We start from the raw sequence: 19,252 nt of genomic DNA, 5'->3' as shown, positions 1-19,252 counted from the left end.
AACCCGGGCAGGCCACAGGGAGCCCACACAAGTGGCGTGTCTGGTGGTTTGTTCGAAATATAAAGAAATGTATGGGAGAATATTGAAGAGTCGTAATATCGTAAACTTATATCAAGGAATGTCTATGTTAAGGCTCAAAATAAATGTAAACCTACCTCACTTGCTGTGTATTGTCGTTTCTGGGGTTCTAAATGGCGAGTTTGAGCGATTTGGTGGGTTTTGCGTTGACTGTTACTTTACGTTATAAGGAGACCTTCTTATAACGTCTTCTTCTTATACCGTGACTCCCACCGACGCAGCCCCAAAAAGTTTCTTTCGAAACTATCAGCCTTTATTCCCCTGTGGGCAGGCAGGCTATAAGATCGATATTCTAAATTCAAACCTGAAAGGGATTGATGAAATTTACAAAGTTTTAGGGAAGACTAATTGAGACCCCAACTTATCTGCCTCTCTTTTATTTTTTTTTTTAAAACAAGTTCAATTTTTTCGTGTTCGCGTTTGAAAATGCAAAACAACTTTAGGCAATTTGCCTAGCATAGTAAAAACAATTTCCGGCTTATTGGCTATAGTTGCTCTTTGTTATCAAGTGCCATTTTTGTTTTTTATCTTTTTCACTTAATTAGTGAGTTTGATGTCCACTGATTCTGTTGACGTTTGACTAATTAGCCCAGGAAATTCAATGTTATTTGTAGTTGTCTGTTTCCTGACCCAAATGTAGTGATTCCATGATTCAGTGATTATAATGCTCAGTTGATTAGCATACACACACAAGGCGTAATATAACTTGACAAAGTCTGAACTAGCGGTCCTTAGCTTTTCTTTCTGTCCTCGGTGGTTATTGTTATATTTAAAAGCTCGGCACTTAAATTTATGGATTTCAAACACCAGGAAGAGAAGCCACTCCGAGCTGATTCGTTTAGAATACAGGAGCCTCAATGCAGAACAGCTCCACAGGGAAAGTTCGTAAGCAGAAGTGTGATCGCCACAGTGTTTGCATTGATTATAGTACTCATTATTTTAGTTGTTGTCCTGGGGTCTTTGCTCGGCAAAGAAAGATGTCCTAGAAGGGAGAAGTTTAAAGGCAAGTCTTGATTAAGTTGTTGTACAGAATAAGTATATTGCGTTCTGCACGTTGCAAATCTAGCCGCGGTTGCAAACGCGCTCAATTCATTTGACTCAAGAAATGAGATTGGTGACCTCTAGGTCGACTTTCAGCTTGAAACAGAAAATTTCTTTGGTTCTATAGCTGAGACATCACCTTATCCTTCTTAATGAACGTTTAGTATAAGGGTGAGTTTTTAAAGAAATAATGATCTACTAAAGACCCAACCAAACGAAAATTATCCATGCTAGGAATGTATTATCAACTGATAATTATATTTCTGTGTATTTGGCATTGTTCTTGGCTGTTTCTCATAGTTAGCACTCCTGCTCTGCTTTTTATAATAAGGTCTTTCTTACAAAAGAATTAAGCATGATACGAATACTTAGTGATAAAACATCACTTAAATATTCTCCCTCCATCAATGTAATTAAGTGTGAACAAAAATGATTTGTTCGTAAGTTAGGCATAGAAATATCGTTTTGCTTGTCAAAAGAGTTGACTTTTTTGAATTGATTATTTCTTGTTGCTTTTGGCGAAGATGATCACAGAGGAAGTCACATATTGATTTTGTGAGTTAATAACATATCATATAAGTTGGCAGCGACCAGATAGTCACGAAACAAAGTCAGGCAGTCTGTTTCTTATTTATAAAGAACAGCTCTCAGGAGCCTGAGGGTGAATCAGATGGCACAATCATTGAATTATTTGTTTAAGTTAACTTGCATGTATCATATATTGAAACGTGCATTAGAAAAAGGTTCACTTTCTTTACAATAACATGTCGCCACGTGATCTGTAATTGTTTTAGTTATTTGGAAAAAAACGCAAAGAACGCTTACAGTTGCATTAAAATGAAAATCAGTGCTTTTTGAATGGAATCTTAGACTTGGAGTCGTGCGCTGTGCATAATTTACTGTCACTAAAGATTGCATAAGCAGACGATTTAATATTTGTGCTTTACTTTTTAGAATAGGCTTCACGCTGGCATGTTTACGTCTGAATATCCAATTTTACTTCCAAACCTAGCTTGCAAGGTGCGGCACACGGGTAACTCTTGAGAGGATAGGGTCCCCGAAACACTGAAATGTAAAAATAATACCTTCATGAATACAGAAAGAATGTGGCAATGATTGATGAGAATTTTGAAGTGAATTTTGAGGAAATAAAGTCATTCTGTACAACAGCTATTTCATTGTCTGTAGTTTCCGTGTGATCTTTTACACATCACCAATTCACATTTTATTTTCAGGAACGATAAATCCCGAAACCACACTTCCAACAACAGTCCCTAATCCTACAACGCGTGGGAATGACATCTGGTGGAGTGTACGCCTTCCGAAGCATATCACACCCAAACATTACGATGTTTTAATTTCCGTTGACCTGAAGAAGTTCTTATTCAGTGGTGGAGTCACTATTTTGATCGATGTGAAACAAGCAACAGAGTATATTTTGGTTCATACCAACAAACTGGAAATAACTTCGGTCGCTGTCCAGCGGTCCTCTGGTGGTGAGGAAGTTTTTTTGTCATTGTGAGGCCATAGTAAGACTAGTAAGAGTAAGTTTCCATAGAAACTGTGGTGCTGCGTCGGTGGAGGTAACAAGGGTTAGCGTTTTGTCAACTGAATAAAGGCTGATAGTTTCTCAAGAAACTGTTTGGGGCTGCGTCGGTGGGGGTAACGAAATAATTTAGATATATCAACAAAGTTGGAATGGTAAATTGGCCACCGTAACGAATACAAAAGCTGACGTTTCGAGCGTTAGCCCTTCGCTCAGACGAAGGGCTAACGCTCGAAACGTCAGCTTTTGTAATCGTTACGGTGGCCAATTTACCATTCCAACTTTGTTCGGATATATCCAAATTTTATCAACTGAAGTGATAATGTAAATTACCACGGTAAAGAATGAACGAACGCTCAAAACTTCAGCTTTTAAACTCTTTACGGTGGTGGCCAATTTACCTCGTCAACCCAGTTGATAAAACCAAATTACAATAGTACATTAGCCGACTATGTTATTCAGCCAGCTTTTTTGTTTCAGTTAAATTGTTGTTTTTATTAAATCAGCTGTTGTTAAAAGGATCAAATAACTGCTTACGTTAAGATTAAGCGAAGCAACTTATTTGACATTAAGTGAACTATCTATTTGACTGAAAAATAATCTTTAGTCTTGTTTTGTTAGGAGACGTTAGAGTAATGAGTCACTTCTGGTTTAAGATGAATCAGTTCTACGTTATTCAGCTGGACGGCTGGTTACAACCAGGAGAGTATATTATTAATGTAGCGTATAAATCTGAACTGAGAGAAGATTTGGGAGGATTCTACCGAATGACGTACAAGCGGAAAGACGGCACTACAATGTAAGACTGCGGAACAAATTTGATTATCTTCTAAACTGCTTTTGGACTGTAGTAAGTGAGTGAGTGCGTAGGAAGCTCTTGAAGAGCTATCAGACAATTGAATATACATAGAACACAAATGTGAAAACGTGTTACGATGTAAAATGATGTGAGTGTAATTTTAGGAAGATTTGCATAGAACATTTTGATTTGAAATGCGGAGGCGGTTTAAAGACAACCTTTCCCTGCATCTAGAGATTTCTAGACCCTCTACTCCCTGTCTGCCGGGAAAAACAGTCTCTTTATTTCTTTGCTTTGATCTTCTTTAGATAATTACTATATGACGAAAATGTTTTTTTTGGAACAGCCATATTTATTGAGCGACTTTTCAGAGTACTTAGGATTTTAATTATAGTCCACTATTTATTATAGTCCTCTGGCTGCTACCCAGTTCTCCCCATCATATGCACGTAAGGCATTTCCATGTTTTGATGAACCAGCAATGAAAGCAACGTTCAACGTGACCATCGCTCATGATCCTGGTGTGACTGCTATCTCAAATATGCCTGTTTACCGTACTGAGGAGAAAGACGGATGGAAATACGATTACTTTGAGAAGTCTGTCGTCATGTCTACCTATCTGGTGGCTTTTGCTGTCTGTGATTTTAAACACACCGAGTTTAAATTGACCAAAGATGGAAAGACGGTATATCATTAGTAACAAGCATAATATAAAAGTGCAAGAGTATGGACTAAAACTAAACGAAATGATAAGATACTAAGCAGGAATATTGATGCTAATTAAGTTAAAAAAACTAACCAAGGTGAACATAACATTGATAAGATGTTTATCGATCGATCCTTTTACGATTGTTGAATGTGTCATACATACCTAAAACAAAAATAATAACTGGCTGTTTTTACACCCAGGCCTCACATCGAGTCTTACATTGAGTGATAGAGGAAAGCTTTATGATGATCGTGATGGTTTTATATTCCCCCTTTTGTTAGGTGCGGATGTATGCACCCGCGGAGCAGATTGATCAAGTGGAATACGCTTCTCAAATCACAGATAAACTTTTTAGTTTTTTCCAGGAATACTTTCAGATACCATACGCGTTGCCAAAAACAGGTATGTAAGCAGTAAGTAGGAAACTGGTTCAATTTGTGACTCTGATATGGAAGGAAGGTTAAAAGGTTAATGAGAACTTGCAAGCAGCTGTTACTGACTTTGTTGACTGACTTGGTTGCTGTTCACAGGACTGAAGGCTCAGTGAAACCCTCTCTTTTTACACTTAGGGATTCTTTGAATTAGAAAATATTTTTTTGTAAACTCACATTCTGAAAAATAGTGTTGATACCCCAATGAGTATTTGAAGCGCTCTCAAATGTTCCACAGATATGATTGCTATTCCAAATTTCATTTTTGGTGCAATGGAGAATTGGGGGCTTATAACCTATAGAGACTGGAATCTACTCTTCAAACCAAATGTATCCTCAGCAGCCAATAAACAGAGAGTTGCCGAGGTCGTTTCCCATGAAATCGCTCATCAGGTATTTTGAATGAATTGACTTAATAGTAAAAGGAATGTTTAAACAATTCTTTCTTCATCTAATCACTAACAATTTACAGTAATTCGAGCGAGTGCCAAGCGTCATGGAAAAATACTTAGTGTTTTGACTATTATATTTTTCCTTATTATTATTATCATTGTCATTATTACTATTATTATCCATCGACTTGGATATTGAAAAAGGACATGCTAATATTTGCTAAGGCATTGAAAAAGCTAATTCTGGAGAACTCTAGCCAAAGCCAGAAATATCGAGCCAAGACGTGTTTGGCAGTTTTGTAGTCGACTTTATTTTATACCTAATACGATGTTTTTAGACTTTTTATAATGCAAATTTTTAGGCTAATTTTTTTGTCACATTTTTCTTGAAAGCTAAGCCATTATCTTGTTTTCTTCCTATATATTTGATTATTATGTAAATGGGTATTATTTTTATTGCCATAAATAAAGAGTTATCATTGCAAAAAAAGTAAAAATTATCATTGTTATTATTATTATTATTATTATTATCATTATTCTATTTTTGAATGACAGTAAATCATACGGATTAATTTTCAGTGGTTCGGAAATCTTGTCACCATGGAATGGTGGGATGATTTTTGGCTGAATGAGGGATTTGCCAGTTTTATGGAGTTTTCTGCCACGGATTTTATTCATCCAGAGTGGAAAATAGTAAGTACTCAAGAAACTTTGAAAGATATTAACGTGAAATTTTTACTAAGAAGTGCTCTGCTGAAATATTTCCCAGGAAGATCAACTAGTTGTAAACGATATGTCAATAGCATTCGCCGAGGATGGCCTGGCAAATTCACATCCAATCAGAATTCCTATCGCAAGACCCGAGGAGATCAACAAGATTTTTGACTCTATCACTTATGAAAAGGTAGGCAAGCTCTCATTGGTTAATGATTCTCCAAAGTAAGTAAAACGAGGCATTTTTCTTGCAAAACTTAAAATTTACAACCAGTATGAAAGGGTATGGTTTATATAATTATGTCAAAAATAACTTATCGTTTTTAGGGAGCATGCATTCTGCGTATGCTGGAGGCTTATCTTGGAAAAGAGATTTTTAGGAAAGGATTGAAGGTAAGGAAAGGATCTTTACGCTGCTGATGTACTTTGGTTTTAAAAAGTTGTCTATTCATTTTCAAAGTAATTCCATAAAGGTTTAGTTCTAGAAGAAGTTTTGAATTTCAGTCCACTTATAGACTACGACATACCCTTGACTTATATTTTTCAGCGTTATTTAAAAAGGTTCGAGTACGCCAATGCCAATACAATGAAATTATGGGCTGCCTTAAGAGAGGTTTGTAGACCCACTTAGTCTATGTCAATAGCTTGGGTAAACATGCGTGAACTGAAATCTAACAGAATGAACATGACTACTTTGGCTGAAAAATTTTATCAACCGACTTTTTGCAGGACTTTTTGCACTTTTTTCTGTAAAGTGGCAGAGCCTTAACAATGAATATTCTGTTCGGTCTAGACGTTTGTGGCTTTTAAAACTTCATTCAGGAAAGTGATTTGAATTCCCTCAGCGGGTCTGATAATAATAACTGTTATATCTGTAGGTCGATCAATTCGGCAAGACTACAGTTTAAGATTTTCCGGCACCGAACCTTGTTATTTAAAAGGTAAACTGTTCGGAAGCTCACAACCTACTGTAACTCAAATACCAAATACCGACTGATGTAAACTGATGTGAACAATTCCTTACGACGATGTTTGTTCTTTGTCACCATTGATTGTGACAGGAGAGCTGTTACCAGGGGAGATGTGTGGATGTTGATCACATGATGAATACGTGGACCCTTCAAATGGGTTACCCTGTAATCAATATCCGACATTCGACAGGCGACCAATATTCAGTTTCTCAAGAAAGGTTCCTCTACCGTTCTGATGCAAACATCACGACCGAGTATAGATCACCGTACAAGTGAGTGCAGTGCCAAATAAAGGATATCTCTTGACATCACTGGGGCAGGAACACTAGTCTTCTTTGTTAGGTTGTTTCCTGTACTTTTCATTTAGTAGTGCCGAGGCGAAGGAAGACGTGAATGTGCATCCGCACCATTTTTTCCAGGAATCCCAAATTAGTTTTATTAAAATTCTCGTTTGCTTTGGTAGTTTGAATATCTAACTCACCACACCCATGTTCTGTCTTTACAGTTATAAATGGTTTATACCATTAACGTACATCACGTCTTCAGCGCCAAGTAAAGTCATTCTGAAAGACATCAATATGACGTCTGGTAAGGATTGATATTTCTTTGAATTTTTAAAGTGATGGATTCTGAAAAAATATCAAATTTGGATTAAATAATCAGAGGTCGGACTTACATGTGCTGCATCTTTGACTAACTTTGATAAATCATAGGAAATATAACTTGGAATGGAAGAGGTTGGATTAAAGGAAATGTGGGCCAGAAGGGATTTTATAGGGTCAACTATGACGATAAGAACTGGGATGCACTTGCTGAAGCACTGAAGACTGACCACAAGGTAAGTTAGTCAGGTTGTCATTCAGTCAAAAGACAGTCACTCAGCAAATCAGTTAGTCGACGGTTAGTGAGTCATTCTGTCAGTCCGATAGTCAGTGACATAGTCAGCCAGTCAGTAGGTTGGTCACTCGATCGATTCAGCATCATTCAGTAAAGTATTCTTTTCGTCAGTCAATCAGTTAGACAGTCAGTCAGTCATTAGTATTGAAATTGAAAATAGAACCTTAGCAAAAGAGTGCTAACAACCTGCGCCCTCGTGAAAGTGACCTTAGTTTTGTTATGTTTTAGTTATTCAATATTTCGGACCGGGGAGGTGTTATAGATGACGCGTTTGAGCTGGCGAGGTGGGTTTGTAAAGTGATTCTAATAGTTTTATTGTACAAAATATGATTCCGTACCACTCAGAGAGAGAATGAAGCAGCTACCATGACATCATTTCAATAGGCCTCTATAATGCAATTGTGAAATATGGATTGTCTAGATTCATAGATTGAAAGGCACGCATCTGCATGTGTGTCTTGGGTAAGCGTTACTATGACGTATGATGACAAAATGTTCTGCAACGAAGGGCCTATGCTCGCATCGTCAACTTTTCAAAAACCCTTTGGAGATAAGTTGGTCTACCTTTATCAACTTGGGATCCCTTGGTGAAAGTGATCAAAGTGAAAATCAGAATGCTTCTGATTTATCCCGTTCATTATCCCTGCTTACCTTGATAGGAGTGAAAAGCTTAACTACACAAAGGCATTGGAATTAACGTCATATCTACGTGCTGAAGAAGAATATGTTCCCTGGCAAACGGCCTTGAAGAGCTTCAATTTTATAAGAAGCCTATTAACTCCATCTAGACCAGGGTACAAATACTTGCAGGTTAGTTGCGTTAACTATCTATAACATAGAGAGCATGAGCAATTAACAAGCATACAAAACACGCTTGGCTGTGATTGTGTCCAAGTTTAACTCTGCTGATATGAGGCATTACGCGTGGGGCAGATAATTTATAAAGGAGCTTCAGTCTGAGAGACATTTGCCAAAAACTGAAATTTTTAAAGTCTTTCAAAAGATTTTGGAGCAAAACTGATCACTAAGATTATTTTTTTCTCATTTCATTACCTTTTCCATGCACTGTGGCTATTTTACAGCTTTATTATTCTAACCCCTGTTAGCTTCCAATGACTATTTTCTGATTTTAGTGTATCACTTAAAAGAAAGTTCACTCTCATTCTTACAAATTTTATCTCATTATTGAATCTCACAGAAATACCTTGTCTACCAGGCAGAACCTATCTATAAAAGACTTGGCTTCACTGATGAAGGTTCTCACCTAGAAACGTAAGCATACAACTTTAGAATTAAAGGTTTATCATTATCTTGTTGTAATGTTTTATTATTTCTTCCTTTTGTTAGTTTCCTGCGACCAGCTATCTTAGAAATTGTTTGTGATGCAAAGGATAAAGAGTGCCGAGCAAATGCTTCGAAATACTTTCGTGATTGGATGAGAGATCCATTTCAGAACCAGTGAGTAAGAACAAGTGAATTTCTCCGTAGTAATAATTGTTATTGCTGTAAATGTTGATACTGACCGGGTACTTTTCTTGTGGCCTGCTGGTTCAAAGCTCCATAACCATTCGATGTTCGGGAGATAATAGCATCGAAAACGGGACTTGAGTTAACGACGGAAAAGGAGCTTGAGAACCAAATGGATAAATAATTAGCAGAGAGAAAACAGTGCTTAGACGGCGTTACAATGGGGACGAATTTTAATGATGATTGAGTGCGCTTCTGTGCTTATTACACCCAGTTTTATTACTAGTGGTACTGTTTTGTTTATTAGCTCGGCCGAATTAGCCAATATCCACATAATGCACGGCTACTTTTCCACAACGTATCTGCTTTACATATTAGGATACCGGCAAATTTCCGCTCTTTGGTTTATTATTATGGTATCGCTAATGGAGGTCAGGAAGAGTGGAATTTTGCTTTTGATCAATTGCTGCAGACTTCTGTGGCCTCCGAGAGGATGAAGCTCGTGCACGGATTAGCTGCATCCCCAGAGCCATGGATTCTAAGCAGGTAATTACAAAATTATCAGCCATATATTTTGGGTAAGTGAAATGGTTCTCTGTAGCGCAAGTGATGGGTGTGGAAGTTTGCTTTTTAGTTCAGTTACTTATTGGTATGCGAAGTTTATACTAGGAAGAGAAAATCTGCCATTTCACCATGTCAACCACTTCTTGGTAGTGTAAATATCTTTTAGCGGCATATTAATCTGACTTGTCGGTATGCACCAATATACCTCTGCAGACATTTTAATTTGATAGCATACTTCTCTGCCTCTTTATATTATAAATTCCGTAATACTTTTAGGTTTCTCCAACTCTCGCTGGATAAAACAAAGATAAAATCCTCAGATGCACCACTCGTAATCGGAAAAGTCGCCGAGACTAGCCCAGTGGGGCAGCAGATAGCTTGGGATTTCATATTAAAGCATTGGAAATTATTAGAAGAACGGTGAGATAGGAAATGCATTCAAAAGCTTGCTTCTCCATCACGTGCACCCATTTAAACGGTATTCGTTAATTTGATTACCGGAATTTGATCCCTTAAATCACTCAAAAACAATGGGTGAGTTTTCAAATGCTCTCTATCAAATATAACAAATGTGGTATCGCATTACCCCAATTAAACAGCTTCGACAAGTGACGAAAAAAGTTTTTCTCTGTTTGCTTGATTCCGGTTCTTCTTTGTGAACAGAAAGGTAATTTTAAAATTTGTTTTTAACAGTGTTCAAAGAAGCTTAAAAAAATGTCCCGCAAATCCTGTCAGGATCTGCACTGAGCTGATCCAGTGACTATTGGTTCACTGAGGTGACTTACTAACGGTTTTGCCATTGGTTACTTTATTCGAAGGTACGGTGAATCCCTTTACATCCTCAGGGGCGTATTAGATTCAGTGACTAGTGGCTTCACGAATGAATTTCAACTTCAGCAGGTAAGCCAGATAGCGAACACTTAAAAAAAAGGAATAGTGTACAAGACTTTTGTTTCTTGTCAACTTGTGTGCTAGGTCCGTGGTATATTGAAACATTGGAAGCTTAAACCTAGTATCCTTTTTTGAGTTCATTTCGAGCCAGTCCTGTATCACCTCAGCATCTTTCTGCTATTACCATTCCTGTGTAATTTATGGATCTCTCTTGTAGTACCATCCCTGCGTTATCCATACAGCTCTAATCTTGTACCGTCCCTGTGTTATCTAAGTACACATCTCTCACATAGCACCGTGGCTGTGTTATCCATACATCTCTCCTCTACAACTGTCCCTGTGTTATCCAGACATCTCTCTTCTAGAACTGTCCCTGTGTTATCCATACATCTCTCTTCTAGAACTGTCCCTGTGTTATCCATACATCTCTCTTGTAGAACTGTCCCTGTGTTATTCATATATCTCTCTTCTAGAACTGTCCCTGTGTTATCCATACATCTCTCTTGTAGAACTGTCCCTGTGTTATTCATATATCTCTCTTCTAGAACTGTCCCTGTGTTGTCCATACATCTCTCTTCTAGAACTGTCCCTGTGTTATCCATACATCTCTCTTGTAGAACTGTCCCCCTGTTATCCATACATCTCTCTTGTAGAACTGTCCCTGTGTTATCCAGACATTTCTCTTCTAGAACTGTCCCTGTGTTATCCATACATCTCTCTTGTAGAACTGTCCCCCTGTTATCCATACATCTCTCTTGTAGAACTGTCCCTGTGTTATCCAGACATTTCTCTTGTAGAACTGTCCCTGCGTTTTTCATACATCTCTCTTGTAGAAATGTCCCTGTGTTGTTCATACATCTCTCTTGTAGAAATGTCCCTGTGTTGTTCATACATCTCTCTTGTAGAACTGTCCCTGTGTTGTTCATACATCTCTCTTGTAGAACTGTCCCTGTGTTGTTCATACATCTCTCTTGTAGAACTGTCCCTGTGTTGTTCATACATCTCTTTTGTAGAACTGTCCCTGTGTTATCCATACATCTCTCTTGTAGAACTGTCCCTTTGTTATCCATACATCTCTCTTGTAAAACTGTCCCTGTGTTATTCATACATCTCTCTTCCAGAACTGTCCCTGTGTTGTCCATACATCTCTCTTCTAGAACTGTCCCTGTGTTATCCAGACATTTCTCTTCTAGAACTGTCCCTGTGTTATCCAGACATTTCTCTTCCAGAACTGTCCCTGTGTTGTCCATACATCTCTCTTCTAGAACTGTCCCTGTGTTATCCAGACATTTCTCTTCTAGAACTGTCCCTGTGTTATCCATACATCTCTCTTGTAGAACTGTCCCCCTGTTATCCATACATCTCTCTTGTAGAACTGTCCCTGTGTTATCCAGACATTTCTCTTCTAGAACTGTCCCTGTGTTATCCATACATCTCTCTTGTAGAACTGTCCCTGTGTTATTCATATATCTCTCTTCTAGAACTGTCCCTGTGTTGTCCATACATCTCTCTTCTAGAACTGTCCCTGTGTTATCCATACATCTCTCTTGTAGAACTGTCCCCCTGTTATCCATACATCTCTCTTGTAGAACTGTCCCTGTGTTATCCAGACATTTCTCTTCTAGAACTGTCCCTGTGTTATCCATACATCTCTCTTGTAGAACTGTCCCCCTGTTATCCATACATCTCTCTTGTAGAACTGTCCCTGTGTTATCCAGACATTTCTCTTCTAGAACTGTCCCTGTGTTATCCATACATCTCTCTTGTAGAACTGTCCCTGTGTTATTCATATATCTCTCTTCTAGAACTGTCCCTGTGTTGTTCATACATCTCTCTTGTAGAACTGTCCCTGTGTTGTTCATACATCTCTCTTGTAGAACTGTCCCTGTGTTGTTCATACATCTCTCTTGTAGAACTGTCCCTGTGTTGTTCATACATCTCTTTTGTAGAACTGTCCCTGTGTTATCCATACATCTCTCTTGTAGAACTGTCCCTTTGTTATCCATACATCTCTCTTGTAAAACTGTCCCTGTGTTATTCATACATCTCTCTTCCAGAACTGTCCCTGTGTTGTCCATACATCTCTCTTCTAGAACTGTCCCTGTGTTATCCAGACATTTCTCTTCTAGAACTGTCCCTGTGTTATCCAGACATTTCTCTTCCAGAACTGTCCCTGTGTTGTCCATACATCTCTCTTCTAGAACTGTCCCTGTGTTATCCAGACATTTCTCTTCTAGAACTGTCCCTGTGTTATCCATACATCTCTCTTGTAGAACTGTCCCCCTGTTATCCATACATCTCTCTTGTAGAACTGTCCCTGTGTTATCCAGACATTTCTCTTCTAGAACTGTCCCTGTGTTATCCATACATCTCTCTTGTAGAACTGTCCCTGTGTTATTCATATATCTCTCTTCTAGAACTGTCCCTGTGTTGTCCATACATCTCTCTTCTAGAACTGTCCCTGTGTTATCCATACATCTCTCTTGTAGAACTGTCCCCCTGTTATCCATACATCTCTCTTGTAGAACTGTCCCTGTGTTATCCAGACATTTCTCTTCTAGAACTGTCCCTGTGTTATCCATACATCTCTCTTGTAGAACTGTCCCCCTGTTATCCATACATCTCTCTTGTAGAACTGTCCCTGTGTTATCCAGACATTTCTCTTCTAGAACTGTCCCTGCGTTTTTCATACATCTCTCTTGTAGAAATGTCCCTGTGTTGTTCATACATCTCTCTTGTAGAACTGTCCCTGTGTTGTTCATACATCTCTCTTGTAGAACTGTCCCTGTGTTGTTCATACATCTCTCTTGTAGAACTGTCCCTGTGTTGTTCATACATCTCTCTTGTAGAACTGTCCCTGTGTTGTTCATACATCTCTTTTGTAGAACTGTCCCTGTGTTATCCATACATCTCTCTTGTAGAACTGTCCCTTTGTTATCCATACATCTCTCTTGTAAAACTGTCCCTGTGTTATTCATACATCTCTCTTCTAGAACTGTCCCTGTGTTATCCATACATCTGTCTTCTAGAACTTTCCTTGTGTTATCCACACATCTCTCTTCCAGAAGTGTCCCTGCGTTATCCATAAATTTCTCCTCTAGGACCGTCCCTGTGTTATCGATTAATCTCTCCGCGAGTGCCGTCCCTGTGTTATGCATACATTTCTCAGTTAGTACTTCTAAAGCTGCCTGTGATACCTGATTATCTTAAATTAGACGCATTTGAAGAAGATATATCAGAAACAATTGGAGCTTTAGAGCAAGTTTAAACATCTAAACCTTTTCTCTTTCATGCAGCTTTTAAATTTTGTGGAAGGATACGACAATGGGTCTGGATTGAGCAGCCAATCTTTATCACAAGTGGTCGAGAGAGTGAAGTCCAATATAGCATGGATCAAAAGAAACGAAAAAGACCTGGAGAACTGGCTTAAATTTTTCTTCTCTAAAAGAAGAGAGTAAACAAAACATGGTTTTGACTTAAGCGACCCAGCTAAACACTAATAAACCATTTAGGATTACTTCGAAATAAAAATGCGTATTATTATAACACAACAAATGCAGTTTTAAAAGGTAAAGCTCAGCGGGTGAGCGGCAGAATAATTCTAAAATCAATTAACCATTTCTCTCTGTGATGAATACCATAAACTGATGAGGTGAAACTCTCTCTCCTTAAGGTCGATTACGGATTTTGTGCTCAGAAAAATGTTTTAGTCATTCGCTAAGAAACTAATTGTAAATACGCCAAAACAGTCTTGCAGAGCTGCTTGTGAAACTACCCAATGGGTCAATCAAACGAGTGATTGGTTGGAGGAAAAAAAAATAGACAGTCAAAGACTGCTACTGGCATAGCACAACGTTTATAGCATTGAAAAGAACTGGAGGTTGTATAATGATGCAGGAGGTAGTGTTGCAGAATGTTTGTCTCACATGCAAAGCAGAAAAGCTGCCGCATCCCACGTATTTATAAGTACCCTGTTCCACAAGAGAAAGATGATTCAAGAATACATTGTCTATTGAGATTCAACCAATGATTGAAATGGTATCAAACAATAGTATTTACAATGAAAATAATAATAACAATAGTGATGTAGTAATAGTTTAAAGGTAATTTGGTTTTATAAAATAAGTTGAAATTGTAAATTGGCCACCGTAAAAGCTGTTAAAGTGCCGATGAATGTAAAATTTTTTTTGCCCTGTTTGTTTGCTTATGTCTTGACGAACACAGCCAAGCGTTTTTGACCGACCAAAAGCACTTTCTTGTATTATTTTTTGAACCTCAAAGTTTGGATTTCGCGATCTGAAATAGGTCCAGTTTGCGCTCGGTCAAATCTCTCATCTTACACAAGAAGTGAAGTGAAGTTGGTGGTTGTGAAGACGACAGTTTCCTGGCGGACAAGAGGGCAAAGAAGGGAGCTAAAAATTGTTGCGCGGCCGGTGGCCCCAATAAAGTGCATTGCTCCAACAAAACCGGAACATCTGAAGCTTCCATGCATTACTTTCCCAAGGAGGAAAGTTTGCGGCAGAAATGGATGCGATTTGTCCGGATAAATCGGAAAGATTTCGTGCCGAAGAAGTCGTCATACCTGTGTTCCGCTCACTTTGACGATAGTTGTTTCGAACACAAGCCGATTTCTTTAACTGGAGAAGCTATTCAGTTAAAAAAACGGCTGATGAAAGGTTCAGTACCAACGAGGACTGATGTTGTGCCCTGTACGTCTTCTTTGACTGACCGAAAGCGGCGAAGAGTAAGTGAAGTTTATTTACTCTGTGCTAATTTCATAGCACGTGGCTTTGTTTTGTATTTATATGCCTGAAGGAAACTTTTTCCGTTTTTAATTTGGAAAATAGGTGATATATTTTTTTATCACTTTAGAAAGTTAAGAAGAATCGAAATTCATTGCTTCAAGCTGACTCAGCGAAGGATTCAGCAAGCGAATAAAAGAAAAAAACTCACCACTCGTGCAAAGGTACTTCTCTTTCCAATCTAGACCATAATACTGCTGGAGAAAGACCATCCTGGTCTTCTTCAACGTCCTCCTCTTCATCACTCGTGTGAGCTGGTGGTTCGTCCGCGTAAGGTTGGAGTTGTCCGAGTAACTCCATTTCTTCCGATGAATCGCTTCTAAGCTGGTCATCGCTTGAAATCATAGATGCCGAAGATGATATCTGATCGTCACTATCAGACATACTTGCGTTTAAGCCCAGGAAATCGAAGCAAATAGAACTTTGACAGAGAGATTTTCAATCTGAAGCACACAAAACCATGTGTAAACAAAGCGCCAGAACCCCCAACTAGGTCATCAGAGCTAAACTCGTTCCCAGTTTTCGGAGACACCGATAACGTCTAATTTAGGGACTTCGAGCCCCCAAAAAGCCGATTTAAATTTCTTTTCTTGAAATTTCTTTTGTCATTCCTTAATAAGGACATAATAAGCTACAAAATTATGCAAAAACAATTTTTACATGTAGGAGGCGGCGTGGCCGAGTGGTTAGGGTGCTGGACTTGTAAGTCCGGTGTCCTCCACCCTGCCACTCACTGGATTTGTTCTTGGTTGCCCCTAGTTCAACTCCTCGGCTGCGCTCTGTAAATAGCCCACTGGTCTGCCTCCTGCCAGTAGGGATTTTTAAGCTCTTAGTTAGTCTACATTGTGGCTGAAAAGCCCCTAAGGGGGAGCTTCAATTAACGTATATTATTAATATTATTATTATTATTGTTATTATCATTACTTCATAGGCACTTTAACGGTGGCCAATTTACAATTTCAACTGAGGTGATAAAGCCAAATTACCTTGTTACCCCCACTGACGCAGCACCATAGTTTCTTTAGAAACTTGCTCCCTTTAATAATTTAAAGGAATGGGCTCGAAAGCCTCGTGGTTCCTCTATCTCCTTGGCTCCTCCAGTGAGTACATTTGCTTCCTTTAATTTCTCCTGTTAATTAGAAATAATTTTTTCTTTTTTATTGCCATTTCATTTTTGAGACTTTTGTATTGGGATATTCTGTCATTCTCCGTCTTAAGATGTTCCACCATTCCACCAACCCACAGTTCCTTAGTTACATCATTCCATTGAATAACTCAAGGTACTGTATGTACCGTTGCATTTATGTCCTCTTATTGTAGATATGTCCTCTGATGTGACGTGATACAGTGGCCAATCATATCCTGTGATCTATCGAGCGACACGCGGCTTGGAACTGGTTAAGAGACTCCGTTGTAGCTATGTCTTCAAGCCAAAATACTCATTCAAGAGGGTCGGGATAAGTTGAAAATTTGACCGGTATTTTCCGGTGACAACGTTTGAACAATCTCCAACTGATCTCAGAAAAACATGCTGTTCGCAATCATTGCGAACCGGATCATTGGCCTCTCACATTACTTTCCTTGAAGTTCTATCGTTCCTTCGTCAACGCCGTGTGATCGCATGGTTCTTCTAACTTAAACTTGGTAGAGCAAGTTAATTGCTACGTAAAAAAGGCAGGGGTCGCACTGTGGCTTTAATTTTTTTATGTCGCGTCATAAGATGTCCCACAAATATGTCGCGACATTTACACCACGGGAGTCATGGAGGTCGCATTTGTGCGACATAAATGATATTTGAAACCAGACTGTCAACTCTTAATATTTCACGCGAGAAAAGAAAGAGCGCTAAATATAGTTTTGTAGACACGAGGCTGGTGCTAGTTTTATTAGCGACATTTCTTCAATCTCTGTTTAATTTGTTCAATTTACAAAACCCTATTGGTTTGTACGCATTGTACAACACTCGCCAATTGGCAAATGTTGGCTCTTGCCGTTTTAAACCGACGACGTGGACGGATGCAAAAAAATGGGAAAAGATCTGCGAGCCAAATGGTGAAAACAAGCCATCTCCATACTGAGAATAATCAGGTGAATAGTGCAAATTTGTAAATTGGTATGGGTTGAAATTCGCCCTAAGGATCAGATAATAATAATAATAATAATAATAATAATAATAATAATAAGGAATATTTATACTGGATAGTCCTTCAGTGCAGGAGCACTGTTATTAATGGGGTCCTTTCTAAATAACATAATATAAGGATAAAAACTAGAATAAGATAAGAATGACTACGCACCTAACTAAATGCCTTATGCAAAAAATTGATCTAAAGACTCCCTAAATGGTACCCTACTGCTAATTTGCTTGATTTTTAAAGGTAAAAAATTAAAAGCTGAGGCTCCTAAAAAATAAAAACTTTTCCGAGCAAAGTCAAGTCTCACTTTCGGCAGAGCAGCGGTGGTCCCTCTGTTCCTCGTATTAAAATCGTGGGTTAACAATTTAAAATATTCTTTGAAAGGACTACAAACATTGCCTTTTAGGCAATCAAAAACAAATAAACAAGCCTTTTTCTTTAAAAAATTTTCAATTGTGGGTAGACTGATTTCACAGTTTAGACATTTTGAGTTTTGCAGAATAATCCTGTGACTACGTTGTTCCAGGTTTCTTATTTGGCACCTTCGTGTCTCTGACCAACCAAGCGTAATTTGACCGCAATAAGTGAATATGGGCATTATCATTGCTCTGTAGATTCGTTCAGCGCTTACGGTGTCAATGTTAGAACGGATTCGTCGTAATAAATTCACTCTTCCTGCAGATTTCTAGTAGGTTTTGTAAAAGTGCTTGTCAAGATTCAATGTAGGGTCCAGATAGACACCTAGGTACTTGTAATTTGTTGTCGTGTCGATGCGAGATCCATTTACTGAGAGGTTTAGTTCTTTGCCATCAAAACCACTTAATCTTTTTGCTGTTCCGAATAGCATTACTTCAGTTTTTCCTTTCTTGAGATTAATGATAAGTTCGTTATCTCGAAACCAGGAGGCGAGGCTATTGATGTCTTCGCTGAGGTTGTGTTGAATAATATCCAAGTCTTTCGAGGATGTGAAAATTACTGAGTCATCTGCGTAGGTGATAATCTTAGAATAACGGAGCGGCTTGTGGGCATCGTTAAAATGAATTAAAAACAATAACGGCCCGAGAATACTTCCTTGGGGAACACCTGTGAAAACAGGGTTAGGTTCTGACAATACTCCCTTAAATTGAGCGATCTGGTTTCGGAGGAATAAATAGTCCGTAAACCAGTTCAGTTCATTATCCTGTATTCCATAGCGAGACAGTTTTTCTAACAAAACGAAATGGCTGATGGTGTCAAACGCTTTAGATAAGTAAATGAAGATCGCTCCTGTAGCTTTACCTCCACCGCTTCCTTCCGGATAAGGTCTGTAAAGAGAGTTACCGCTAATTCCGTCGAGCGATTCCGGCGAAATCCAAACTGATGTTCGGAGAGAAAACCGTTGAATTCGAGATATTTCATTAACTGTTTGTGCGCCGTTTTCTCTAAAATTTTTGACATAGTAGGGAGAATCGGTATTGGTCTATAGTTGTCAATTTCTGCCATGGAACCAGACTTAAAGATGGGAATGACCTTGGCCATTTTCCATTGAGTAGGGACTACTCCAGTTGCAAGGGATGAATTAACTATAAATGTTAAAGGCTTTGCGATGACTCCTGCTGCATCTTTTAAGTAATCCAGGAGGGAGATTATCTAAACCAGTCGCTTCCTTCCGTTTAAGTTTTTTCAGCTCGGTAAGAATCTCTTCTTTCACAGCTCTAAAAAGGAATTTCTCTTTTACTTGTGGGAGTGTCATTCCGCTAGGGTTGCTCCAAACAAGGTCACGAAGCAGAAACGACTTCTTTTTCAGTTTTATCGCAACATTAGTAAAGTAGTCAC

At 38.6% G+C, this 19,252-nt stretch overlaps 1 protein-coding gene across 2 annotated transcripts; it reads left to right on the top strand.

The window, feature by feature from the left end:
- Window positions 1-769: 769 nt before the first annotated feature.
- LOC111334364 (glutamyl aminopeptidase) lies at window positions 770-17,718 on the top strand. Of its 2 annotated transcripts, XM_088746926.1 has the most exons (21): window positions 771-1,081; window positions 2,355-2,615; window positions 3,287-3,464; window positions 3,876-4,149; window positions 4,455-4,575; window positions 4,843-4,997; window positions 5,576-5,689; window positions 5,766-5,900; window positions 6,038-6,103; window positions 6,258-6,323; window positions 6,772-6,953; window positions 7,187-7,269; window positions 7,395-7,519; window positions 7,807-7,862; window positions 8,238-8,388; window positions 8,777-8,850; window positions 8,926-9,036; window positions 9,424-9,591; window positions 9,886-10,029; window positions 10,428-10,509; window positions 13,797-17,718. In XM_088746926.1, the coding sequence occupies exons 1-21, from the start codon at window positions 871-873 to the stop codon at window positions 13,956-13,958; spliced, it is 2,919 nt and encodes a 972-aa protein (XP_088603052.1). In that variant the 5' UTR covers window positions 771-870; the 3' UTR covers window positions 13,959-17,718. The 2 variants fall into 2 exon arrangements, with proteins under 2 accessions (XP_088603053.1, XP_088603052.1); XM_088746927.1 differs by lacking the exon at window positions 9,886-10,029 and having other exon boundaries at window positions 770-1,081.
- The last annotated feature ends 1,534 nt before the right edge of the window (window positions 17,719-19,252 follow it).

This window comes from Stylophora pistillata, chromosome 1, assembly GCF_964205215.1.
Source record: "Stylophora pistillata chromosome 1, jaStyPist1.2, whole genome shotgun sequence".
NCBI lineage: Eukaryota > Metazoa > Cnidaria > Anthozoa > Scleractinia > Pocilloporidae > Stylophora > Stylophora pistillata.
The sequence above is the reverse complement of the archived record's forward strand: the minus strand, read 5'-3'. Positions and strand labels throughout refer to the sequence as shown.

What these genes read in the sequence shown, in the direction of transcription:
- LOC111334364 (XM_088746926.1), top strand. Translation starts at nt 871, where the DNA reads ATGGATTTCAAACACCAGGAAGAGAAGCCACTCCGAGCTGATTCGTTT. An exon ending in TGACCAAAGATGGAAAGACG is followed by an intron (nt 4,150 to 4,454) that starts GTATATCATTAG and finishes CCCTTTTGTTAG; the next exon opens with GTGCGGATGTATGCACCCGC. An exon ending in AGAGATCCATTTCAGAACCA is followed by an intron (nt 9,037 to 9,423) that starts GTGAGTAAGAAC and finishes TTTACATATTAG; the next exon opens with GATACCGGCAAATTTCCGCT.